Source organism: Myotis myotis, unplaced genomic scaffold (assembly GCF_014108235.1).
Source record: "Myotis myotis isolate mMyoMyo1 unplaced genomic scaffold, mMyoMyo1.p scaffold_m19_p_13, whole genome shotgun sequence".
Taxonomy (NCBI): domain Eukaryota; kingdom Metazoa; phylum Chordata; class Mammalia; order Chiroptera; family Vespertilionidae; genus Myotis; species Myotis myotis.
The window spans coordinates 30039376-30063891 of NW_023416317.1; the positions used below are offsets into that span (position 1 = coordinate 30039376).

The following is a 24516-nucleotide window of genomic DNA, read 5'->3' on the forward strand; positions in this document are numbered from 1 at the left end:
ACAATTAGGACCCAATAATTCCTTTTGGGATTGTAGCCAGAATTAATGTGTAGAATTCTTAAGCATGAATAATTTCACTATTCACTCAATAAATATTTACTGTGCATCTATGATGTGCCAGGCACTATTCTAGCTATTGGAAATACAGCAGTGAAAATATAAAGAAGTCCCTGTTCTCATGAAGTTTACATTATAGAAAAGGAGATGGACAACAAACAAATAAAAAATTTAAATATCAGACATGAATTCTAAGCTAAGAAGGAAATAAAGTAGAGCAAAGGAACAGGGAGTAAAGGGGAAGGGAGCAGAGGAAGAAGAAGGGCAAAGAATGTAGAGGGTGACCAGGAAAGGCCTCACTAATAAAGAAATATCTGCGCACACATCTGGATGAAGTAAGGGAGCCAGTCATGTGGAAATCTGTAGGAAGAGCATTCCGGGCAGAGGAAAGAATAAGAACAAAGTATCTGAGGCAGAAGTTAGTATTTTCCAGACACTGAGGAGGCCACTGTGGCTGAAGGTAGGGCGGTAGGAGATAAGATCTGAGGGCAGGGCATGTGTGGGTGGATTATGGAGAGTCTTGGCAAGGACTTTAGTTTTTACTCAGAGTGAGATGGCAAACCAGTGGAGGGTTTGAGCAGAGGAGTGATATGATCTAATTTACATTTTCAAAGGATAACTCTGCTTTGTGAAGACTAGACTGTAGGGCAGGGGTCCTCAAGCTACGGCCTGCGGGCCACATGCAAATACAAATATTGTATTTGTTCCCGTTTTGTTTTTTTACTTCAAAATAAGATATGTGCAGTGTGCATAGGAATTTGTTCATAGTTTTTTTTTAAACTATAGTCCGGCTCTCCAACGGTCTGAGGGACAGTGAACTGGCCCCTTGTTTAAAAAGTTTGAGGACCCCTGCTGTAGGGCAATGAGGGTGTAAGCAGAGAGACCAATTAGAAGTAATGCAAGTGAGAAAGAAGGGTGACTTGGCCCAGGTGATTGTGGTGGAGGTAATTTAGTATAGTGTGGTTTACAGGAAAAAATAACTTCTGAAACAGTCTTACATGACAGTGACACCTTCTGGCTTAAAGTCTCGCAAAGTTTTATTGCAGATGAAAACAAATTGTGAAAGTCAAGAATGAAGTTCCTACAAGGATGGAAAAAACCCAGCAGTTTTCTGTAACTCAACAGAATGCAACAAATCCATGGCAAACAAAAAGTACCTTAAGAATGAGAGGGTTTTCCTCAAAGGAGACTGGCATATACTGGGGAATCTGAGCCAGAGACAAGGGCCATCTCACTTGAGTGTGGCCATGCATGTGAAGTGTGAGTGGGGCTCATCTTTGGAATTCCTTTGAAGATAACCTGGGAACTAGGACAGAGAATGCCTGACGTGGCTGCTATATGCACGGCAGGCCTATGTGCTCTCATTCATAATTCATGGCCTGCCTGTGACTGATCAAATGAGCACACATCTGGATGAAGTAAGGGAGTGTGTCATGTGGAAACAGAATGAGAGAACACCTCAAAGAAGGAGATTGTAATTATGTTATTGTAATTCTTACATGATTTGTTTTCTAATTACACACAAGCTATTTTTTAAAAATATATTTTTATTGATTTCACAGAGGAAGAGAGGAAGAGAGAGATAGGAACATCAATGATGAGAGAGAATCACTGATCGGCTGCCTTCTGCATGCCCCACACTGGGGATCGAGCCCACAACCCTAAATGTGCCCTGACCGGTAATCAAATCATGACGTCCTGGATCATAGGTCAATGCTCAACCACTGGGCCAAACTGGCCAGGCCACACAGGCTATTTCTTAATACCAAGTCCACTTCTAACTCTGAGGTACTACAGATACATCTTTTTCTTGAAAGACTTGAAAATTCTTTTCAGTATTATATGCAACTGGGTATCAATATTTATGACACAGCAAAAGGTATACTTCTTAAGATCAGACAGAATGAATATATTACTTTAATTTTGTATACAAAAGATCTCTTAAAGCACTGGATATATATAAGAAGGAAACAGATCACCTTCCTTCCTTAAGGTGATCTTAAAATAATCATTATAGCCCAGGTTACCTTTTGCATAAAAACCTGAAAGCTTGGATAATAGGTAGTGATAAAAAGGAGACTCATAGAGTTATATTAAGACAAAAGAGGACTCAGCTTACCGTGGTGATGTAGCGTGAGTGGAATTCTGGAGCATCTTTCAGGAACGTGAGGCCAGGGTGTGTATCCACCACATCCTGAAAAAGAACAAAACCAAAACCAAATTAAACATATAAAACTCCACTAATATGCTTCTTCTTCCTTTCTGTAGAAATATGCTTCCTTTCTGTAAAAATAGTGAGCAAACTCACTATTTTAGAATATTGAACAATGCACTTAAAATTTAATTAATACTTTATTAAATTCAAATTTTATCACAAGCATACTTATGTGTGTTTTCAATATGCATAGTACATTTCAATAAAAAGTTAAAATTTTAATTTAGCTACATTTGGTGATTTATGAATCAAATATTTTAGAGGTCGGTATATACCAGTGATGGCGAACCTTTTGAGCTTGGCGTGTCAGCATTTTGAAAAACCCTAACTTAACTCTGGTGACATGTCACATATAGAAATTTTTTGATATCTACAACCACAGTAAAACAAAGATTTATATTTTTGATATTTATTTTATATATTGAAATGCCACTTAACAAAGAAAAATCAACCAAAAAATGAGTTCGCGTGTCACCTATGACACGTGTGTCATAGGTTCGCCATCACTGGATATAGTAGTTCTAACATCAAGAATGTCAGGGAAATTCATCCCACAGATCTTGGTAGAGACTGCTAAATGAAATTTACACAGAAAGGATGACAGGCACAAGCCAACTGGACTGATTCTTTCTTAACCTATAGACAGAAATTTTTTTGGGAAAAAAAAGTCACGTAACCAAGTAGCTTGAAATCTATGTTAAGTTGTGTGAGCCAGCTAGCTAATGTCCATCAGAACAACTGTGTGGAGAAACCTGTTTTCAATTTCGAACTTTATTTATTTTAAAATCTGATAATTACCCTGGTGAGCACTGGCCCACTACCGAAGGGTTGCAGGTTCCATTCCCGGCCTCAGTTGGGGCACATACGGGGGGTGACCAATTGGTGTGTCTCATATCAATGTTTCTCTCTCTCTCCCTCTCCCCCTTCCCTTCCACTCTCTCTAAAAAAAAAAAAAAAATCTATGAACATGAACATAAGCACTGCAATACCACAACAGTCAATCTGATAACCAAGATGGCTACTAAGTGACTAATGGGCGGGTAACATATACAATTTGGATATGCTGGACAAAGGGATGATTCATGTCCAGGACAGGCTGGCATAAGATTTCATCATGATACGCAGAACGGCCTGCTATTTAAAACTTATAAATTATTTATTTTTGGAATTTTCCATTTAGTATTTTCAGACTGTGGTTGAGCATGGCTAACTGAAACTTTGGAAACCACAAATAAAGATGGGGGACTACTGTAACTCTCTAAGAAAATAGGAGATAAACTTCCTTAATTAAAAAAAAAAATATACACACATATATATTTTTTATTTCAGAGAAAAAGGGAGAGGGAAATAGGGATAGAAACATTAATGATCAGAGAGAATCGTTGATTGGCTGCCTTCTGTACGCCCCACACTGGGGATCGAGCCCACAACCCACACCTGTGCTCTGACAGGAATGGAACCGTGACCTCCTGGTTCATATGGCAATGCTCAACCACTGACCTACGCCGGCTGGGCAACTTCCAGAGTTTTTAAATGTCTTTATTCTAACCTTTTATTTGACTGATAGCTTGGCAGGACATAGAATCCATTTCCCCAGGTTTGCCAATGAGAATCTAATACCACACTAATTCTTGTTCCTTTCTTAAGGTAATTTTTTTTTAATCTCTGGGAACTTTTAGTATTTTCTCTTCATCAGTGTTTTTCTAAAATTTCAAGAGGACATATTTATGTATGCCTTTTCTTATTCATTGTGCTTGGCACTCAGTGGCTCAGTGGCTCCTTTCAACCAAAAGACTTGTGTACTGTATTTGATTCTGTAGGCAGTGACTAGAGAGAGCATGAGAGGCTGGTGTGAGAGGGTCATGTTCTATTTTTAATCAGCCACTTGTTACACAGCGTGCTGTGTTTTCCCCAAGGAGGAAAACAGGAATTCCAAGAATTCGCACTGGGTACCTGCTCTGTGGACCTACCCTATCACCCCAATCTCTCCATCCTGTATTGATGATTCTGTATTATAATTTGATAAGTTCCTCCTCTCCATTTTTCTCCTTCTTTCTTCACAGACTCCAGTAAGTTAGATGTTGAAACTCTTAAATTGGTCCTCTATGTCTGTCTCTTTCTTTGCTTCTCTCCCTGTGTGTGTGTGTGCATGCATGCATGTGCATGCCAGAGATATCCTTAACTTCAGTTCCCAGGCCTTATGTTGAAATTTTAAATTTTGATATTTATATTTTAAAGTTCTAACAGCTTTTTTGTGTGTGTGGTAGCATTCTGTTTTCATAACATTCTATTCTTATTTTATATAATATCTCAAAATATAGAAATTATTTTTTAAAAGACTTTAATTTTTAGAACAGTTTTAGATTTACACACATAATTGAGCAGATAGTACAGAGTTCCCACATACTCTGTACCCAGTTTCCTCTAGTATTAACATCTTATATTAGCATTAGTTATAATTAATAAAACAGTCTTGATACATTATTATTATTATTATTAAAGGCTACACTTTATTCACATTTCCTTAGTGTTTACCTAATGTCTTTTTTCTGTGCCAGGATCCCATATTACATTTAGTTGTCATGCCTCCTGAGACCCTTAAGGCTGTGACAACTTCTCAGACTTTCCTTGTTTTGATGACCTTGACAGTTTCGAGGAGTACTGGTCAGATACTGTCTAGCAGTCGCCAAATGGTGGTCTGAAAAGTTGGCGGCCGTTGGTCTACGAGGTTCCTCTATTGAAATTTGTCTTAACATGATTTATTGTTTGTTCTGTCGGTTTGTTTATGTTTTTAAGTACATACCAGGCTATCCTTTACATTTGGGAACCAGGTAAGGAGTCAACTGTCAATTATTCTGTACACCAACCTTCAATGAATCCCCATGTCTAATACTTCTCATTAGATCTACTAACACTGCGTTTATCGCCTCTCTGGGATCCTAACAAGCAGTGTAAAGCAGAGTAGCTCACTTCTCCACTGCAGCCCATGCACAGTACCCCATTCTGGGCTGTGGTTTCCTTAACCTGCATCTTCTTTCTAAGAAATACTGAAATCTCTTCTACATTGATATTTTTTTCTCCTCTGTTCTTCTCTACCATCCCATTCACTTTCATAGGTTTATTCCTTTTAAGTTTCTATATTTTAACAACAGATTAGTTTAGGAAAATAAATGGAAGGAGAATGTATTTATTCATTCTGTCACCTTTCACCAGAAGACTCCACAATTCCACTTCTTAAATAATAATAAAAATTCTCCTCCCTAGATGGTGTTGCTTAATTGTTAGAGCATTGGCCCGTCCACCGAAGGGTTGTGGATTCACCGAAGGGCACATCCTGGATTGCAGGTTTGATCCCTGGCCCTGTGGGAGGCAGCTGATTCATGTGTCTCTTCCACATCGATGTCTCTCTCTCTCTCTCTCTCTCTCTCTCTCTCTCTCTCTCTCTCTCTCTCTCCCCCTCTTTCCATCCCCCCCTCTTCTCTCTCTTTCCTCCCCTCCCTCCTTTCTACTCTCTCTAAAAATCATTGGAAAAAATATCCCTGGGTGAGGATTAACAACAGCAAAAAATTTTCCATAGACTTAAGGAAATATAAATGTCCACTAACTCATAGTTTTGTTGTCTGTTTGTAATTCTCTTGGTATAGGCTTAATTTATATTCCTGTCAAAGCTTCTGATAAAACTCAGTCAAGCAGGGAAAAGAATTCACCAAAATGAACCTTTCATGAAGGGACTATATGCAGAGTCACGGGCAGGTTAAAGGAACAAACAAAGGGATAGTGAGGAACTGAGAATGAGCAACATAATAATACTGTTACCATCCTAGGACCAAAGGGACAAGAGGAGGAATAGAGTTATGGGAGCTGATACTCTAATACTATGGAGAAGGGGCTATATATAGAGGGATACAGTTATTGTGCTGAAACAGAAAGTGGGGGAAATGCCAACTTATCTCTCCTCTCCCTTCTCATCTCTTGGCAGGCTATACTTTGGCCAGACCAACCCAGAAGCTAGTCAGGAAAGGGGACCCAAAAGATGGAGTTTGTAGGAGTCAGAGCAGGGCCAAGAATGAATCAAGGGATAAGAGCAGGGGTCCTCAAACTATGGCCCTGGGCCACATGCAAATACAAATATTGTATTTGTTCCCGTTTTGTTTTTTTACTTCAAAATAAGATATGTGCAGTGTGCATAGGAATTTGTTCATAGTGTGTTTTTTTTAAACTATAGTCCGGCCCTCCAACGGTCTGAGGGACAGTGAACTGGCCCCCTGTTTAAAAAGTTTGAGGACCCCCTGGGTAAGAGTAAGAAGTGGATTGAAAACTGGTATTAAAACAGAGCATTTTAGCCCACGCAGCATGGCTCAGTAGTTGAGCATTGACCTGTGAACTAGGAGGTCATGGTTCGATTCCCGGTCAGGGCACATGCCTGGGTTTCACGCTTGATCAACCTCAATGTGGGGCGTGCAGGAGGCAGCTAATCAATGATTCTCTCTCATAATTGATGTTTTTATCTCTCTCCCTTCTTCTCTGAAATCAATAAAAATATATTAAAAAATAAACCAGAACATTTTATTAGAAACATAGTTTTAAAATTGAATATTTGAATTTCACAAACTATAGATAGGAATATGCAATGTTGGATATCTATATAATAAAAGCGTAACTGACTGTTACAATGGAACGACCAGAACGACTGGTCGCTATGATGTGCACTGACCACCAGGGGGCAGATGCTCATCACAGGAGCTGCACCCTGGTGGTCAGTGCGTTCCCACAGGGGAAGTGCTGCTCAGCCAGAAGATAGGCTCACGGCTGGCGAGTGTAGCGGGGGTGGCGGGAGCCTCTCATGCCTCCGTGGCAGTGAGCTGAGCGGTAAGGAGCAGCGAGCAGGTGGGCAGTAAGGAGTGAGGGGTCCCAGACTGCGACAGGGCTGTCTGACTGCCGGCTTAGGCCCGATCCCTGTGGGGAACAGGCCTAAGCCAGCAGGCGGACATCCCCCAAGGAGGTCTGAGACTTCAAGAAGGTGCAGGCCAGGCTGAGGGACCCTCCCCCCCCCCAAGTGCACGAATTTTGTGCACTGGGCCGCTAGTTATGTATAATGGTCTTGGTTAAATGTAAAAAACAATTAAGAATCCTCCTTCTCATGAGCACTTTTTCAAAGGAACAAAAACATGTAGTAGATGAGTTTAAGGATAACCAGACCCTCATGAAAATTAAAACAAGCTCATGAGCAGTTATACGCATGGGATAAAATAACATTAGACCATTGTCAATTGAGATAGAGTAACCATTTCATCTCTTCTGCATGCATGGTCTAGACAAATAAAAAGAAAAGAAAAAAGAAAAAAAAAAAAAAACAAGAAAAAAAAAAAAAAAACAAGCTCAAAGACCCTGAATATAAATCATAACCAAACTTCATATTCTGAACATGGGAAATTGTTATTATAATTAAAAATCTATTTCATATGGTGTTAGAAGTCAGGATAGTTGTTACCTTAAGGTGGCAGTGAGGGCACTGGTTTTGTTTCTTGATAATGGGTGCTAGCTATACAGATGTGCTCATGTTATGAAAACTCATTGATTGGTGCATTTGTGATCTATGTGTACACGTTTTTGTGTGTAAATACTATGTTAATATATTTTTCTGTCCTTCTTTAAGGTATCCCCACTAATAGTCAACAGGATTTATCGGCACCAAAAAAAAAAACAGAAATGAAAGGCAGACCTAGCTTCAAGGAATTTATAGTGAGGAACTAAGAATGAGCAACAGAATAATACTGTTCCTATAGATACAGTAACTATATCTCTCTTTCAGAAAAAGACTAGCGCAGTAGGTGTTGATAGGAACCACCTCTTATTAAACCAAATATTTAGGCATAAAATTAAGAATATTAACAAGCAATATATCAGGTTATGAAGAATGCTATAGTAAAAACAGATCCTGGTTATAGAAGGTGCTTCAGTGACTGTGGGTGGGCAAAGGAACGCTGAGTGGCTCCTCTCTTCTGCTTCAGTGGGAGTAGCTCTATAGGTTTTATACTATAGGTTCTGTGTTAATTTTCATTTAACAAAAGGATTTTGCTACTAAAACAATTCTCCTAGAAATATGAGCTCTAGATTTGTATACCTCAATTGACATATATTACAGTTGGAAAATTTTAAAAAACCTCTGAAACTCTAAGAGTAAAACCCATTTAAAAAAGGAAATGAAAATTACCTGAAGTAAAGGGATAAAATCCTCCTGTTCTAGAGAGCTGCAGCTGGGCTTTGCGAGAAGACAGATAAACTTAGAGGCATCATCATGATGATTATTCAGCAACCTATAAAAGAAACAACTGCTTAGGAAGATCGGCTATGATGAACAATGACTACAACAACAGCTGGTAATTTCAGTCTGATCTGGAAGCCATTTAGATCAAGAATCAAGTGCTTTCCTTTCAATGATTAAATAAAGGGAAAATTCCATTCTTTTGATTTTGTCAAAGAAACATCTAAATAAAAGCTCAACAAGATGGTATATTATTTTTGTAGAATGCTTCTGGGCTGAGACCACAGAGTCAACTGCACTAATGCAGAAAACAATACACTGCAGGAGAATATTCATTCAGGTTTAGCACAGAACACCTGGGACCAGAACTCCAGCACTACCCATCAGTCAGGAAGGGCCATTGTGAACCACATGAGACAGAAACCTCTGTTTGCCTAGACTGACAGACATATTCAGGTCCAACCTGATAGGTGGCTTTTGAAATTACACTTTGAAGGATCAGGCTTAAGACAGAGAGAGATGGGGGAGGGGGGGGCGAGAGAGAGGGGGGGGGGGGAGAGAGAGAGAGAGAGAGAGAGAGAGAGAGAGAGAGAGAGAGAGAGAGAGAGAGGGAGAGACACTATATTAAGGCTTTGAGGTCCAAGAATGCCTCACATCCAACTAATTGCTCAACATTTCCATTTGGATTCTATGCTCTGATAGCAAAGTCAAAATATCAAAAACAAAATTTAAAACCTTCCTCCTAAAGTCAGTCCTTTTCATGGATGTTTATTTTTGTTAACGGTGGTACCATCCTGAGTCATTTGGGCTTGAAATTATTTTAGACTTATTTCTCATCCTTATTCTCTATAGCCAATTAGTCACCAAATTTTCTTGTTTTCTTAATTATTTTTTGAATGCTAATTGCGTGTCAGGTACTTGTCTGGCCTTGAGGATACTTGGGATACTAAGAAAATAAGATGCAGTTTTGTACCCTGTGAAAAGCTTATAATGTAGGGAGAGAGCTACACAAATAAGGTTATACTCCCGTGTGACAGCCATGACAGAAGTAATAAGCACAGGGTGTCATAGAAGGATGCAGAGGGCCAGTGAGATTCCCTAAAAAGGGGAAATAGGAAAGGTTGCTGTGGGTCACGAGGGTCACATGTAGATGCCTAGTGTGAGAGTGCACGAAATATGTGGGCAACTACAAGTGCTGGAGTGGTAAGAGATGGGGACACAAGCATGTAGGATCGGATGCTGGAGGCCCCTTTTATGTTAGATCAAGATGCCTGCACTTTAGCCAATTTCACAGAAGAATTTTAACTTGGACAGTGACATGACCAGATATATTTTTTAGAAATATCAAGCAAATATTTAACCAAGGGTCTGAAAATGGATACTGGGGTGGGAGATAGGAAGGGGGCAAATGTGGTTGAAATGAAAGAATGTAGTAATTGTTAGGGGTGTGTGCGGAGCATGGGGTAGGGAGTAGAAGGGAGAAATCCATGAAGACTCCCAGGTTTCTAGCTTGGACCACAAGGTGCTTGGAATACAGGATGGGAATACTGGAGAACTAAGGAATATTTCCTCAAAATGTTTTAGGCCAGTGGTCGGCAAACTCATTAGTCAACAGAGCCAAATATCAACAATACAACAATTGAAATTTCTTTTGAGAGCCACATTTTTTAAACTCAAAAGTATATAGGTAGGTACATTGTTATTAACTTAACTAGAGGCACGGTGCACAAAAATTTGTGCACTCGGGTGGGTCCCTCAGCCCAGCCTGTGCCCTCTCACAGTCTGGGGCCTCTCGGGGGCCCCTTCCCCTGGCTGCTGGCACCAGTTTTCCTACGGCGCCCAGAATCCAGGCCTTCGCTCTTCACCGGGAGGGGCCGGCATGGCGGGCGAGGGGCTTAGCTCCTTGCCATGCATGGGCTTCGGGGGTGTGGTGGAGGCCGGCGCACGGCAAGCAGCGAGGAGCTATGCCCCTTGCTGCTGGCAGCGCTTGGGCCCCGGGGGCGTGGCGAAGGCCGGCGCAGCAGGCTTCCCTCTTTGCTCTTCGCTCACCATGCCGGCCTTCTCTCGCTGCTCCTGCCTGGGGCCAGCAGGCTTCGCTCCGTTGCTTGGCGCCTATGTATGCAAATTAACTGCCATCTTTGTTGGTGGTTAACTGCCATCTTTCTTGGCAGTTAATTTGCATATCGCCCTGATTAGCCGATGGGAAGCATAGTGAAGGTATGGTCAATTGACCTTTTTGTCTTTTATTAGATAGGATTAGGGTACTCCTAAGGCTTAGGAAGAGCCACACTCAAGGGGGCAAAGAGCCGCATGTGGCTCGCGAGCCGCAGTTTGCCGACCATGGTTTTAGGCAACTATTCCTTCCTTTCTATTTCCATTGTACCCTCAAGTCCAATTTTCATTATTTCATGCTGAGACTGCTAGAAAGTATGAGGGTCATAGAAGGCTTCACTGTTCACCTAATCTTTATTTATTTATTCATTTATTTATTTTATTGCTTAAAGTATTACAAAGAGTATTATATGTCTCCTTTTTTTTTTCTCCCCTTGACCCTCCCCTAGCCTCTCATGCCCCGCAGTATCTTGTGTCCATTGGTTATGCTCATATGCATGCATACAAGTCCTTTGGTTGATTTCTCACCCCCCACTCCCACCCCTCAACCCTCCCCAGCCTTCCGGCTATAGTTTGACAGTCTGTTCGATGTTGCTCTGCCTCGGTATCTATTTTTGCTCATCAGTTTATAATGGTCTTAATTATCCACAAATGAGTGAAATCATGTGGTATTTTTCTTTCATTGACTGGCTTATTTCACTTAGCATAATGCTCTCCAGTTCCATCCATGCTGTCGCAAATGGTAAGAATTCCTTCTTTTTTACAGATGGATGGTACATCCATCGTGTAGATGTACCACAGTTTTCTAATCCATTCATCTGCTGATGGACACTTAGGTTGTTTCCAGATCTTAGCTATGGTGAATTGTGCTGCTATGAACATAGGGGTGCATATATCCTTTCTGATTGGTGTTTCTGATTTCTTGGGATATATTCCTAGAAGTGGGATCACTGGGTCAAATGGGAGTTCCATTTTTAACTTTTTGAGGAAACTCCATACTGTCTTCCATAGTGGCCGCACCAGTCTGCATTCCCACCAGCAGTGCACAAGTGTTCCTTTTTCTCCACATCCTCTCCAGCACTTGTCGTTTGTTGATTTGTTGATGATAGCCATTCTGACAGGTGTGAGATGGTACCTCATTGTTGTTTTGATTTGCATTTCTCGGATGATTAGTGACTTTGAGCATGTTTTCATATGTCTCTTGGCTTTCTGAATGTACTCTTTTGAAAAGTGTCTATTTAGGTCCTTTGCCCATTTTTTGATTGGATTGTTTATCTTCCTTTTGTTAAGTTGTATGAATTCCCTATAAATGTTGGAGATTAAACCCTTATCGGTGATAACATTGGCAAATATGTTCTCCCATGCGGTGGGCTTTCTTGCTGTTTTGTTGATGGTTTCTTTTGCTGTGCAGAAGCTTTTTATTTTGATGTAGTCCCATTTGTTTATTTTCTCTTTAGTTTCCAATGCCCTAGGAGCTGTATCAGTGAAGAAATTGCTTCGGCATAGGTCTGAGATTTTGTTGCCTTTGGATTCCTCTAGTATTTTTATGGTTTCCCGTCTTACATTTAAGTCCTTTATCCATTTTGAGTTTATTTTTGTGTATGGTGTAAGTGGGTGGTCTAGTTTCATTTTTTGCATGTATCTGTCCAATTTTCCCAACACCATTTATTGAAGAGACTGTCTTGACTCCATATTATGTTCTTGCCTCCTTTGTCAAATATTAATTGAGCATATTGGTTCGGGTTGATTTCTGGGCTCTCTATTCTATTGCATTGATCTATATGTCTGTTCTTGTGCCGGTACCAGGCAGTTTTGAGAACAGTGGCTTTGTAATACAGCTTGATATCTGGTATTGAGATCCCACCTACTTTGTTCTTTCTCAGGATCACTGCAGCTATTCGGGGTCTTTTTTTTATTCCAGATGAATTTTTGGAGATTTCGTTCTAGGTCTGTGAAATATCCCGTTGGTATTTTAATGGGAAGTGCGTTGAATTTATAGATTGCTTTGGGTAGTATGGACATTTTAATGATGTTGATTCTACCAATCTAAGAACATGGTATATTTTTCCATCTGTTTATGTCTTCCTCTATTTCTTTTTTCAACGTTCTGTAGTTTTCTGAGTAGAGGTCTTTTACCTCTTTAGTTAAGTTTATTCCTAGGTATCTTAATTATTTTGGTGTGATGGTAAATGGGATTGCTTTTTTAGTCTCTTTTTCTGTAAGTTCAGTATTGGTGTATAGAAATGCCACAGATTTCTTGGTGTTAATTTTGTATCCTGCTACATTGCCGAATTCATTTATTAAGTCTAATAGTTTTTTGATGGAATCTTTAGGTTTTTTTTTTAATGTATGATATCATGTCATCTGTGAATAAGGACAGTTTACTTCTTCTTTTCCAATTTGGATGCCTTTTATTTCTTCTTCTTGTTTAATTGCAATGGCTAATACTTCCAGTACTATGTCAAACAGGAGTGGCGAGAGTGGGTATCCCTGACTTGTTCCTGTTCTTAGGGGAAATGGTTTTAGTTTTTGTCCATTGAGTATGATGTTGGCTGTGGGTTTGTCATATATGGCTTTTTTTTTTAATTAAATCTTTATTGTTCAGATTATTACATTAGTTCCTCTTCCCCCCCCATAACTCCCCTCCTCCCAGTTCCCGCCCCACCCTCCGCCCTCACTCCCCACCCACTGTCCTCATCCATAGGTGCACGATTTTTGTCCAGTCTCTTCCCGCATCTCCCACACCCCTTTCCCCCCCCAAGAATAGTCAGTCCATTCCCTTTCTATGTCCCTGATTCTATTATAATCACCAGTTCATTCTGTTCATCAGATTATTTATTCACTTGATTCTTAGATTCACTTGTTGATAGATGCATATTTGTTGTTCATAATTTGTATCTTTACCTTTTTCTTCCTCTTCCTCTTCTTAAAGGATACCTTTCAGCATTTCATATAATCCTGGTTTGGTGGTGATGAACTCCTTTAGCTTTTCCTTATCTGTGAAGCTCTTTATCTGGCCTTCAATTCTGAATGATAGCTTTGCTGGATAAAGTAATCTTGGTTGTAGGTTCTTGGTATTCATCACTTTGAATATTTCTTGCCACTCCCTTCTGGCCTGCAAAGTTTCTGTTGAGAAATCAGCTGACAGTCGTATGGGTATTCCCTTGTAGGTAACTGAGTTTCTTTCTCTTGCTGCTATTAAGATTCTCTCTTTGTCTTTTGCTCTTGGCATTTTAATTATGATGTGTCTTGGTGTGGTCCTCTTTGGATTCCTTTTGTTTGGGGTTCTCTGCGCTTCCTGGAGTTGTAAGTCCATTTCTTTCACCAGGTGGGGGAAGTTTTCTGTCATTATTTCTTCAAATAGGTTTTCAATATCTTGCTCTCTCTCATCTTCTGGCACCCCTATAATTCTGATGTTGGTACGCTTGAAGCTGTCCCAGAGGCTCCTTACACTATCTTTGTATTTTCAGATTCTTTTTTCATTTTGCTTTTCTGGTTGGGTGTTTTTTGCTTCTTCATATTTCAAATCTTTGACTTGATTCTTGCGCTCCTCTGGTCTGCTGTTGGGAGTCTGTATAGTATTCTTTATTTCAGTCGGTGTATGCTTAATTTCTAGTTGGTTCTTTATCACAACATCGAGGGTCTCATTAGATTTCTCAAGGATCTCATTAAGTTTATCAGCGGCTTCTAGACAGTTCTTGAGAGACCTTAAAAGTGTGGTTCTGAACTCTATATCTTCCATTGACAATTTTGTCCTGTTTCTTTGTCTCCACATTTTGTTATGCTTTCTTGGTGCACCCCCTAGTGGTCTTTGTGCGCAGTCTTGTAGTTAAGCCTTGATTGTTGTAGCTAATACTAGGGGGGATTTGACCTCCAGGCCAAGTGGCTGTGAGAATCAGCTGTGTTTGCAGTGAGAGAACTTCTGTCCTCCAGGGAGGTGCTAATCTGGTGTTTGCCTGAGGCTATCCGGCAAATGCCTCTGTGCAGGGCTTGGGTGGGGCGGGTGGGTCGCACTGGATCAAACAGGGCGGCCGGAGCAAGCAGTTATGGCTGCTCTCAGTTCCGTCCCTAGGGGCTCTGTCTCTCTGAGTCCCAGCAACCGCTGCAAACCTCGGAGAGAAAGCTGCACTCGCTCCGACCGAAGCCAGACAGTCCCGCTTCTCCCGTTTGAGTCTGGGTCCCTAAAGACTCGCCCGGATCTGGAGCTCAGAGTCTGCGACTCCCTCCCGATTGAAAACGCCAACTGCGCCCTCAGCCACCAGCCTGCTCTGCATGCACTCCGCACCTCAGTATTTGACTTCAGCACTGCGCCTCCTCTGAGTGTCGGTATGCGTTTCTCTTTCCTCCTAGTTGTAGGACTTCCACTCAGCCAGCGTTCCTGTGGTTCTGGGTGATGTCCGTTCCGTCTTTTAGTTTCACTTTTGAAGTGGTTGTTTGAGGGAGCAAACTCCGGCGTTAACCTATGCCGCCATCTTGGTTCTCCATATATGGCTTTTATTATGTTGAGGTATGATCCTTCTATTCCCACCTTGCTGAGAGTTTTTATCAAAAATGGGTGTTGGATTTTGTCAAATGTTTTTTCTGCATCAATTGATGACTATGTGGTTTTTTTCTTTCAATTTGTTTATGTGATGTATCACGTTTATTGATTTGAGGATATTGTACCATCCTTGCATCCCTGGGATAAATCCTACTTGGTCATGGTGTATGATCTTTCTGATGTACTGCTGGATCCGATTTGCTAAGATTTTGTTGAGTATTTTGGCATCTATGTTCCTGAGGGATACTGGCCTGTAATTCTCTTTCATTGTGTTGTCTTTACCTGGTTTTGGTATTAGGGTGATGCTGGCTTCATAGAATGAGCTGGAAAGTGTTCCTCTTAAATTTTTTGGAATAGTCTGAGGAGGATAGGTTTTAGTTCTTCCTTGAATGTTTGGTAAAACTCCCGTGAAGCCGTCTGGTCCTGGGTTTTTGTTTGCTGGAAGCTTTTTGATGACTGCTTCAATTTCTTCCATAGTTATTGGCCTATTGAGATTTTTAGATTCTTCCTGATTGAGTTTTGGAATGTTGTATTTTTCTAGGAATATGTCCATTTGCTCCAGGTTGTCTAGTTTGTTGGAGTAGAGTTGTCCATAGTATTTTTTAACAATCATTTGTATTTCTGTGGGGTCTGTTGTTATTTTGCCTCTATCATTTCTGATTTTGTTTATTTGGGTCCTCTCTCTTTGCTTCTTGGTGAGCCTGGCTAGAGGTTCATCAATCTTGTTTATCCTTTCAAAGAACCAGCTCTTGGTTTCATTGATTTTCTGTATTGTTTTTTTGGTCTCTATGTCATTTATTTCTGCTCTAATCTTTATTATCTCCTTCCTTCTGCTCACTCTGGGCTTTTCTTGTTGCTCTCTTTCTAATTCTTTGAGATGTAGAGTTAGATGATCTACTACCATTTTTTCTTGTTTTTGAGGTAGGCCTGTAGAGCTATAAACTTCCCTCTCAGGACTGCTTTTATTGTATCCCATAGGTTTTGGATTGTTGTGTTTTCATTGTCATTAGTTTCCAGGATGTTTTTAATTTCTTCTTTGATCTCATTGGTAACCCAATCAATATTTAATAACATGCTATTCAGCTTCCAAGTGTTTGAGTGTTTTGGGTTGTTTTTATTGTAGTTTATTTCTAATAGTATGCCATTGTGGTCTGAGAAGATGCTTGGTATGATTGCAATCTTCTTGAATTTGGGGAGACTTTGCTTGTGACCCAATATGTGGTCTATTTTTTAAAATGTCCCATGTGCACTTGAGAAGAACGTATATTCCGTGGCTTTGGGGTGAAATGTTCTGAAGATGTCAATTAAGTCCATCTGATCTAGTGAGTCATTTAGGATTGCTGTTTCTTTGCCGATTTTTTGTCTAGAGGATTTATCCAGTAATGTCAGTGGTGTATTAAAGTCCCCTACTATGATTGTATTGTTGTCGATCTCTCCCTTGATATCTTCCAGGAGTTTTTTTTATGTATTTGGGTGCTCCTGCATTGGGTGCATATATGTTTATCAGGGTTATATCCTCTTGTTGTATCAATCCCTTTAGTATTATGAAGTGGCCTTCCTTATCTCTTCTTATGGCCTTCACTTTGAGGTCTATTTTGTCCAATATAAGTATTGCTACCCCAACTTTTTTTTTCATTTCCATTTGCCTGAAATATATTTTTCCATCCCTTCACTTTCAGTCTGTGTGAGTCCCTTATTCTGAGGTGGGTCTCTTGTAGACAGCAACTATATGGATCATTTTGTTTTTTATCCATTCAGCCACTTGATGTCTTTTGATTGGAGCATTTAGTCCATTTACATTTAAAGTTATTACTGAAAAGTACTTGTTTGTAGCCATTTCTATTTTTTGTGGCTGTTTTCTTTCTGAGCTTTTTATTTCTTCTTTTTACACCAGTCCCTTTAGCATTTCTTGCATTGCTGGCTTGGTGGTGATAAACTCCCTTAGCCTTTTTTTGTCTGTGAAGCTTCTTATTTCCCCTTCAAGTTTGAATGATAGCCTTGCTGGATAGAGTATTCTTGGATTCAGTCCCTTACTTTGCATCACTTTGTAAATTTCCGTCCATTCTTTTCTGGCCTGATGTGTTTCTGTTGAGAAATCGTTTGATAATCTAATGGGAGAGCCCTTGTATGTAACTTTCCATCTCTCTCTTGCATCCTTTAAGATTCTCTCTTTGTCCTGAACATTTGCTGCCGGGAGCCGGTCCATCCTTGCTGTTTCAAGGGACCTGGCATATATGGCATATTGTTCTTAATATGTTTGCTCACCTTCTTGGCACTATGTGTTTTAACCAAGGTCTCCTCTCTGAGAAAGGTTGTTTCCCCAGGTAGGGATTTTCCCCTGAAGTTAGGGAGGGAATAAAACCTCTTAACTAAGTGCCAGGCGGGTAATTAATCACTTTAACTACGAACAATCGTGCTTAAGCTACATAATCTTTACTCCCTGGAATGAAGATAAGAAACGCCCTAACCTTTGTAATAGAGATTGATAGGGTTGAATCAACTGGTATAAATACAGATGCAACAAGACAGCAAGACACAGAACTTAGAATACAGAACTTAGAACACAGAACTTAGAATGCAGAACTTAGAACGCAGAACTTAGAACGCAGAACTTAGAACACAGAACTTAGAAGACAGAACTTAGAATACAGAACCAAGAGAGACAGAACCTAGACACAGAACCTACACAGAACGTTCTCTAGAGACAGAAGAACTTCGCTGGAGAGAACATGGCAAAAGATCCTGGACAGAAACTGGCCTCAGAACCTAGAGACAGAACCTAGCGAGAGAACATGGCAAAAGATCCTGGACTGAACCTGACTACAGAAATTGGCAAGAGAACCTGACTAGAACCTGGTGACTGAACCTGGCTGGAGAACCTGGACAGAACCTGGCTGGAGAACCTAGCGAGGGAACATGGCTACAGAACCTGGCTGGAGATCCTAAGCAGAACTTCGCTGGAGATCCAGACCAGAACTTGGCTGGAGATCCTGGCTAGAGATCCTGGCTAGGCTGCTGATCAACTGAGCGCTATCTCCGTGTCCTTCCTTCTTTGCCGACTCCGTCCACACCTTTGGGGACCCCTGGACCTGCCGGGGTTGGACCCCGGCATCTGGCGCCCGAACAGGGACCCCTAGGTAAGCGCCCCGCAATCGGGACGGATCAGACTCCACCATAGGAAGAGGGTGGATAGTCTTCGCCGACTCCGTCCACACCTTTGGGAACCCCTGGAATAGGATTCCCCTAGGTAAGCCCCCCCCATTGAGAACCCCCACACTCGGGACGGATAGGACTCCACCAGGGTGCTACAGACCCCCCTATAGAAGATAAGTAGGGTAAGAAGGTGGCTAGTACAGAACTTAGATTGAGAAGATGTGCCATACTGAGTCCAAAGAAAGAAGACTCTGTATTGATCCTTAGATTGAGAAGATGTGGCATACTGAGTCCAAAGAAAGAAGACTCTGTATTGATCTTTAGATTAAGAAGATGTGCCATACTGAGTCTAAAGAAAAAAGACTCTGTATTGATCTTTTAACATATATGCTTGCTAGCAGAGGAATTAAGGTTACTCCCAGTCAGACAGAACGTTTTATACAAGAAATATGTCCATGCTTTTCTGAGGAAGGAAAGGTAAATGTAATGGCATGGGAGAAGGTAGGCCCAAGGAGCCTTATTCTTAACCCCACTGCAGCCTTTCCACCCTGGGAAAGTGCAGGATTGGCAAGCTCTCCCTGGGGTGATAGATCAGGACTCAGGTAATAGCGGAAAGCGTCAATCCTACTCTTAAAATGGATACAAGAGAGCATTTGGGGTTTTTTCTTTTTAATGCCTGCTTTTAAGAAATAAAAAAGGGGGAATTTGCCGGGAGCCGGTCCATGCTTGCTGTTTCAAGGGACCTGGCATATATAGCATACTGTTCTTAATATGTTTGCTCACCTTCTTGGCACTATGTGTTTTAACCAAGGTCTCTGAGAAAGGTTGTTTCCCCAGGTAGGGATTTTCCCCTGAAGTTAGGGAGGGAATAAAACCTCTTAACTAGTGTCAGGTGGGTAATTAATCACTTTAACTACAAACAATCATGCTTAAGCTACATAATCTTTACTCCCTGGAATGGAGATAGGAAACGCCCTAACCTTTGTAATAGAGATTGATAGGATTGAATCAACTGGTATAAATACAGATGTAATAAGACAGCAAGAGACAGAACTTAGTATACGGAACCAAGAGAGACGGAACCTAGGCACAGAACCTACACAGAACGTTCTCTAGAGACAGAAGAACTTCGCTGGAGAGAACATGGCAAAAGTTCCTGGACAGAAACTGGCCTCAGAACCTAGAGACAGAACCTAGCAAGAGAACATGGACACAGAACCTGGCTGGAGATCCTAAGCAGAACTTCTCTGGAGATCCTGACCAGAACTTGGCTAGAGATCCTGGCTAGGCTGCTGATCAACTGAACGCTGTCCCCATGTCATTCCTTCTTCGCCGACTCCATCCATGCCTTTGGGGACCCCTGGACCTGCTGGGGTTGGACCCTGGCAATTTGCCATGGTAATTATGATGTGTCTTGGTGTGGGTCTTTTCAGGTTCATCTTCTTTGGGACTCTCTGTGCTTGTGTGACTTTTTTCTTCCCTACCTCAGGGAAGTTTTCTGATATTATTTCTTCAAGTAGGTTTTCTAATCCTTGTTCCTCTTCCTGTTGTTCTGGCACCCCTATTATTCGTATGTTGTTTCGTTTCATGTTGTCCCATAGTTCCCTTGGGCTCTCCTCCTTTTAATTTTTTTCTCCAATTGCAGTTCAGTTTGGGTATGTTTTGCTTCCCTGTCTTCTAATTCGCTAATTCGGTCCTCTGCTTCTCCTAATCTACTGTTGAAACTTTCAATGGTGTTTTTTATTGCAGCTATATCACTCTTCATTTCTTCTTGAGTCTTACATAAGTTATTGATTTTTTTCATCCATTTCTTCTTGATTCTTGCATAAGTTGTTGATTTTTTCCTCCATCCAGTTTATGCACTCTAGGACCCTTATTCTGAATTCTTTTTTCTGACATGTTCCATGCCTCTGTTTCACTTTGCTGCTTTTCTGCTGAGTGCTTTCCTTTCCTTTGGGGGTTCCTTTGTCTACCCATGTTTGATCTCACCGACTGGTCTAGATGTTGAGTCGTTCAGGGGCTGCCCCTTGGGTGGCAGTGGCTCCTCGGGCTGTGGGTGCTCCCTGGGCAGTTGTGGTAGCAGCTGCTCCTCAGTTGGCAGCAGCTCCTCTGGTGGGTGCTGTTCACAGCCATGGTGGCTCCTCTGGCTGGTGAGGGGAGGCTTCTCACACAGCTGCTTTTCCTCAGACAGAGGGTGTGCTGATCATGAAGCTGCTGTTCTTTGGATGGGGGCAGGCTACACACGCAGCTGCTACTCTTTGAACTGGGGTGGACTGCTCACGTGGCTGCTGTTCCTTGAATAGGGGCTGGCTGCACGCTGCTGTTATTCCTCTGATGTGGTGGGCTGCTTGTGGGGCTACTTCTCCTTGGACTTGGACAGGTTGATTGCGCGGCTGCTGCTCCTCGGACGGGGGTGGGCTGCTTGCGTGGCTGCTGCTCTTCAGACAGGAGTGAGCTGTATGTGTGGCTGCCCCTCCTCGGATGGGGATGGGCCACCCACCCGGCTGCTGCTCGTCGGACAGGTGCAGTCTGTGTGTGGCTCTGCTCCTCGGACCAGTGCGTGCTGCGTAGGGCTGCTGCTCCTCGGACGTGGGCGGTCTGCTCATGTGGCTGCTGCTCCTCGGACCAGGGTAGGCTGCTGCTGCTCCTCGAATGGGGACGGGCTGCTCGCACAACTGCTGCTCCTCGGATGGGTGCTGGCTGTTCACACAACTGCTGCTCCTTGGATTGGGCAGGCTGCTTGTACGGCTGCTGCTGCTTGGACGAGAGCAAGATGCTTGTGCAGCTGCTGCTCCTCGGACTGGTGCAGGGTGCGGGCTATGTGCAGCTGCTGCTCCTCAAATGGGGGTGGGTTGCGTAAGGCTGCCGCTCCTCAGACATAGGCAGACTGCTCGTGCGGCTACTGCTCCTCAGACGGGGAAGCGGGCCGCTCACACAGCTGCTGCTCCTTGGACAGGGGCAGGCCACATGAGGCTGCTGCTCTTAGGCCTGGGGCAGCCTGCTCACGGGGCTGATGCTCCTTGGACAGGAGCTTGCTGTTCACGTGTCTGCTGCTCACGTGGTTGCAGTGCCCTGGACTAAAGCGTTGGACTGGTCGGAGAGGAGCGTGCTTCAGAACTCACAGGAACCTGTGCCCGGGGTGGCTGGAGACTTGGTGACTGTGGGACCATAGCCGAGGTATCAGGTCCCTGGCAGGGGTGGCTGTAGAGTCCCAGGTGTTACCTGAGGGCACCCTGGGTGGAGGTGAGGCTGGGATCTCAGTTACATCAGCTCTCCCCTTCGAAAAGGCGAGGCCTCTGAAGAAGAGCTGGCCTCCTGGTACTGTTTGCAATGGTAGCAGAGGCTGCCTAGTTAGGCTAGCCCGGTTAGCCTGCCCCCGAAGGTCCTGCGGGGTCTGTGCCTCATTCACACACACACACTCACACACACACACACACACACACACACACACACACACACTCCTCTTTTGCTCCCTTGCTGCCGCCTTCTTCCTGCCTCTGTAGCTGGGTCTAGGGTGCAATTGACCTGTTTGTTAATGAATTTTCCTCTCCAGGTGTCTGGTTATGTGGCTTGCTCTCTAGCACTTTAGCCAGATAGGATAAAATTCACCTTAACAAGACATGACCCAAAGGGAACAAAACATGAATGTACTCACGACACCAATAACCCCAATATAAGTGACCACCTGAGAAAAGAGAATTAGGGGAGAGAAAAGAGCACAAATGATATCTAAGAGAGAAAAAGAAAAGATAGGAGAGAAAAGAAAAAGGAGAATATATATATATATATATATATATATATATATATATATATATATATATATATATGGAGAAAACACCACAGAACCAATAGATAAACCAAACAAATATAAACACCAAACACCCAGTAAAGAGGGTGGGGGCAGAATCTGTAGAGGCTGAGCTGATATACAGGAAATAAGGTTAAGAATTGGATAAATATGAGGAGGACCTCACTTCAGTATAGAGGAAGTACAAAAGGGATGAGTGGATAAGAAGAACTCTGCCACCATCTTGTCTCTCCCCCTGTTCACCCAATCTTATATAGACAATTCTTCATTCTAAAGCATCCTTTGATTATATAATTCCCCCTTTCAAAAATGTTCAGTAGCTATCTACAACTTAGAAAAGTTTAAATGCCTAAGTTGGATATTTAAGGCCCTTTGTAATTAGGCTGCAGTCTGCCTATCTACCTATCTTACTACTTTGCTAAATGAAACTTAAGACTCCAGGCTGTGGGCCTGACCCACTATTCTCTGAGTGCTTCATGGGCATTTTTGCCTCTGTGCCATTTCTCATCCTGTTCCCCTCTCCTAGAATACCACCCCTTACAACTCTGTTATCTGAATGCTGGACATTCTTTAAGGTCCAGCTAATAACCCACCTCCCTCTTCCAAAAAGCGTTCTCTGACAACTAAATTCCTTAGTGATCTTTGTACTATTTAATTTACATGTATTATCTATACCATGGTACTGTTAGCTTTCTTTTATCTCTCTGGCACCTAAAGGGCAGGCAAATTTATAGCTCTTTTTTCCTTTAGCATCTAGCACAGCAATGTTCACACAGAAGACTCTCAAAAATGTTTGTGATCTGACTAGCAGATGTATACATAACTAACTTCATTTGTTATTATTAAAGCTATAGTATGATATTTATATTTACCCTCCTTATCATTCTTCAGCATGTTCAAAGCCCCCGAAGTTAATAAATATACTTTCAGAAAAAGATTAGCGCAATAGGTGTTGATAGGAACCACCTCTTAGCATTAAAAAATGGGTGGGATGATCACAGCAAAAAGGCAGTGAGGTCTTTGGAAAGGAGTATGTTTTAAAGAAAGAACAGCACTACTAAATAAAACCCATACAGACATGACACATGAGAGATACTATGAAAGGGAAAAGCCAAGTCAGGTATGATCTTTTGCTATTAGAAACAAAGATAAAATACAAAGAAAAGGTGAATTACAGCCAATGCTAGTGGCTGGTGAACTCTATATGGCAGGAGAAAAGAGGTGATAAAAGTTGTGAAAGCATGTAGTGAAGACCTGGGGCGGGGGGAGAGGGGGGGGGCGGAGAACGGGTGTGGGTTGGAGGGGGTCAATGGGGAAGAAAAGCAGACATCTGTAATAGCTTCAACAATAAAGATAAGTTTTTTAAAAAGTCGAGAAAGCTGGAGAAAGAAGGTAAACATAGCGATTCTAAACTGGTAATTTCTAGAACTCTTAAGAATAAAATATTGTTTTATTAATAGACAAATGACATATTGTCATAAAAAGGAGAGAAGTAAAGCATAAAAATATGAACAATATTACTAACTTCATTTGAGAGGATCTATGCCACAAAGCTGGTAAATCTAGGAACTCAAACAACAAAATTGTAGAGCAATGTCTTCCCCCTAAAAATGTCCTTATTATAAGAAAAACATGTCAGAGGAGAAAAATGAAATGGGCAGTAGAGCAGGGAAAGAAGGGAGGGCAGAGGCATGGGAACAAGAGCCCATTAGATGTCTATCCACAAACCACCTGGAAGGGGCTAGTAACCATCCACCCCAGAAGCATTGGGACAAGAGGGCAATTATTTCCTGTTATGCTGTGACTTTTGTATTTGACTTTTATTGGAAGTCAGCACACATATGTGTATATCACTATGCTTTGATTTTGTATCATTATTTGCCAGTTATTTTTTGTACTTGAAAGTTTAAAATACTACAGTTTGGTCCAAGATACTTTCTGGAAAGGGTACAATTTGCAAAAAATTACAAAAATAAACACGTCTTTTTCAAGGTCAGTGTGGTAACTCAAACTATCACGCTAAATTGCTTAATCTCCCAAAATAACATACTTAGGGTCTCCCTTAAAGTACCAGGCGTTTAAAAGGCTTTAAGAGCTCAGAGAGGAGTTCCCACTAGAGGGCACTCTAACCATTTTATATCTGGCCAGGAGATAAAGCTTTACTACAGTCGGTCCATGGGTTTGGTTGATTTGCATATTAGGCTTTTATTATATAGGATAAGTAGTTTCTTCCAGTTCCTAAAATAAAGATTTGTGCTTCATGTCCCCCCCCCCCTTTTGCCTGCTCTTTTCCCTAGAGATACAATTAAAATGATTCATCTCAATAAAGGAATACATCGGTTGTGGCTGCTGCTGCTCTATCTACC

The 24516-nt window shown here is 41.8% G+C and overlaps 1 protein-coding gene across 9 annotated transcripts in view; it reads right to left on the reverse strand.

Annotated features, from left to right (window-relative positions):
* Nucleotides 1-24516, reverse strand: part of PPP2R3A (protein phosphatase 2 regulatory subunit B''alpha) — a 156754-nt gene that overhangs the window by 62608 nt on the left and 69630 nt on the right. For all 9 annotated transcript variants that reach the window (XM_036332506.1, XM_036332503.1, XM_036332504.1 and 6 more), the window contains 2 exons: nucleotides 8487-8589; nucleotides 2177-2251 (listed from right to left, as the gene is read on the reverse strand). In XM_036332506.1, coding sequence (XP_036188399.1) covers nucleotides 2177-2251; nucleotides 8487-8589 — 178 coding nt within the window. The remainder of the gene's footprint in view (nucleotides 1-2176; nucleotides 2252-8486; nucleotides 8590-24516) is intronic.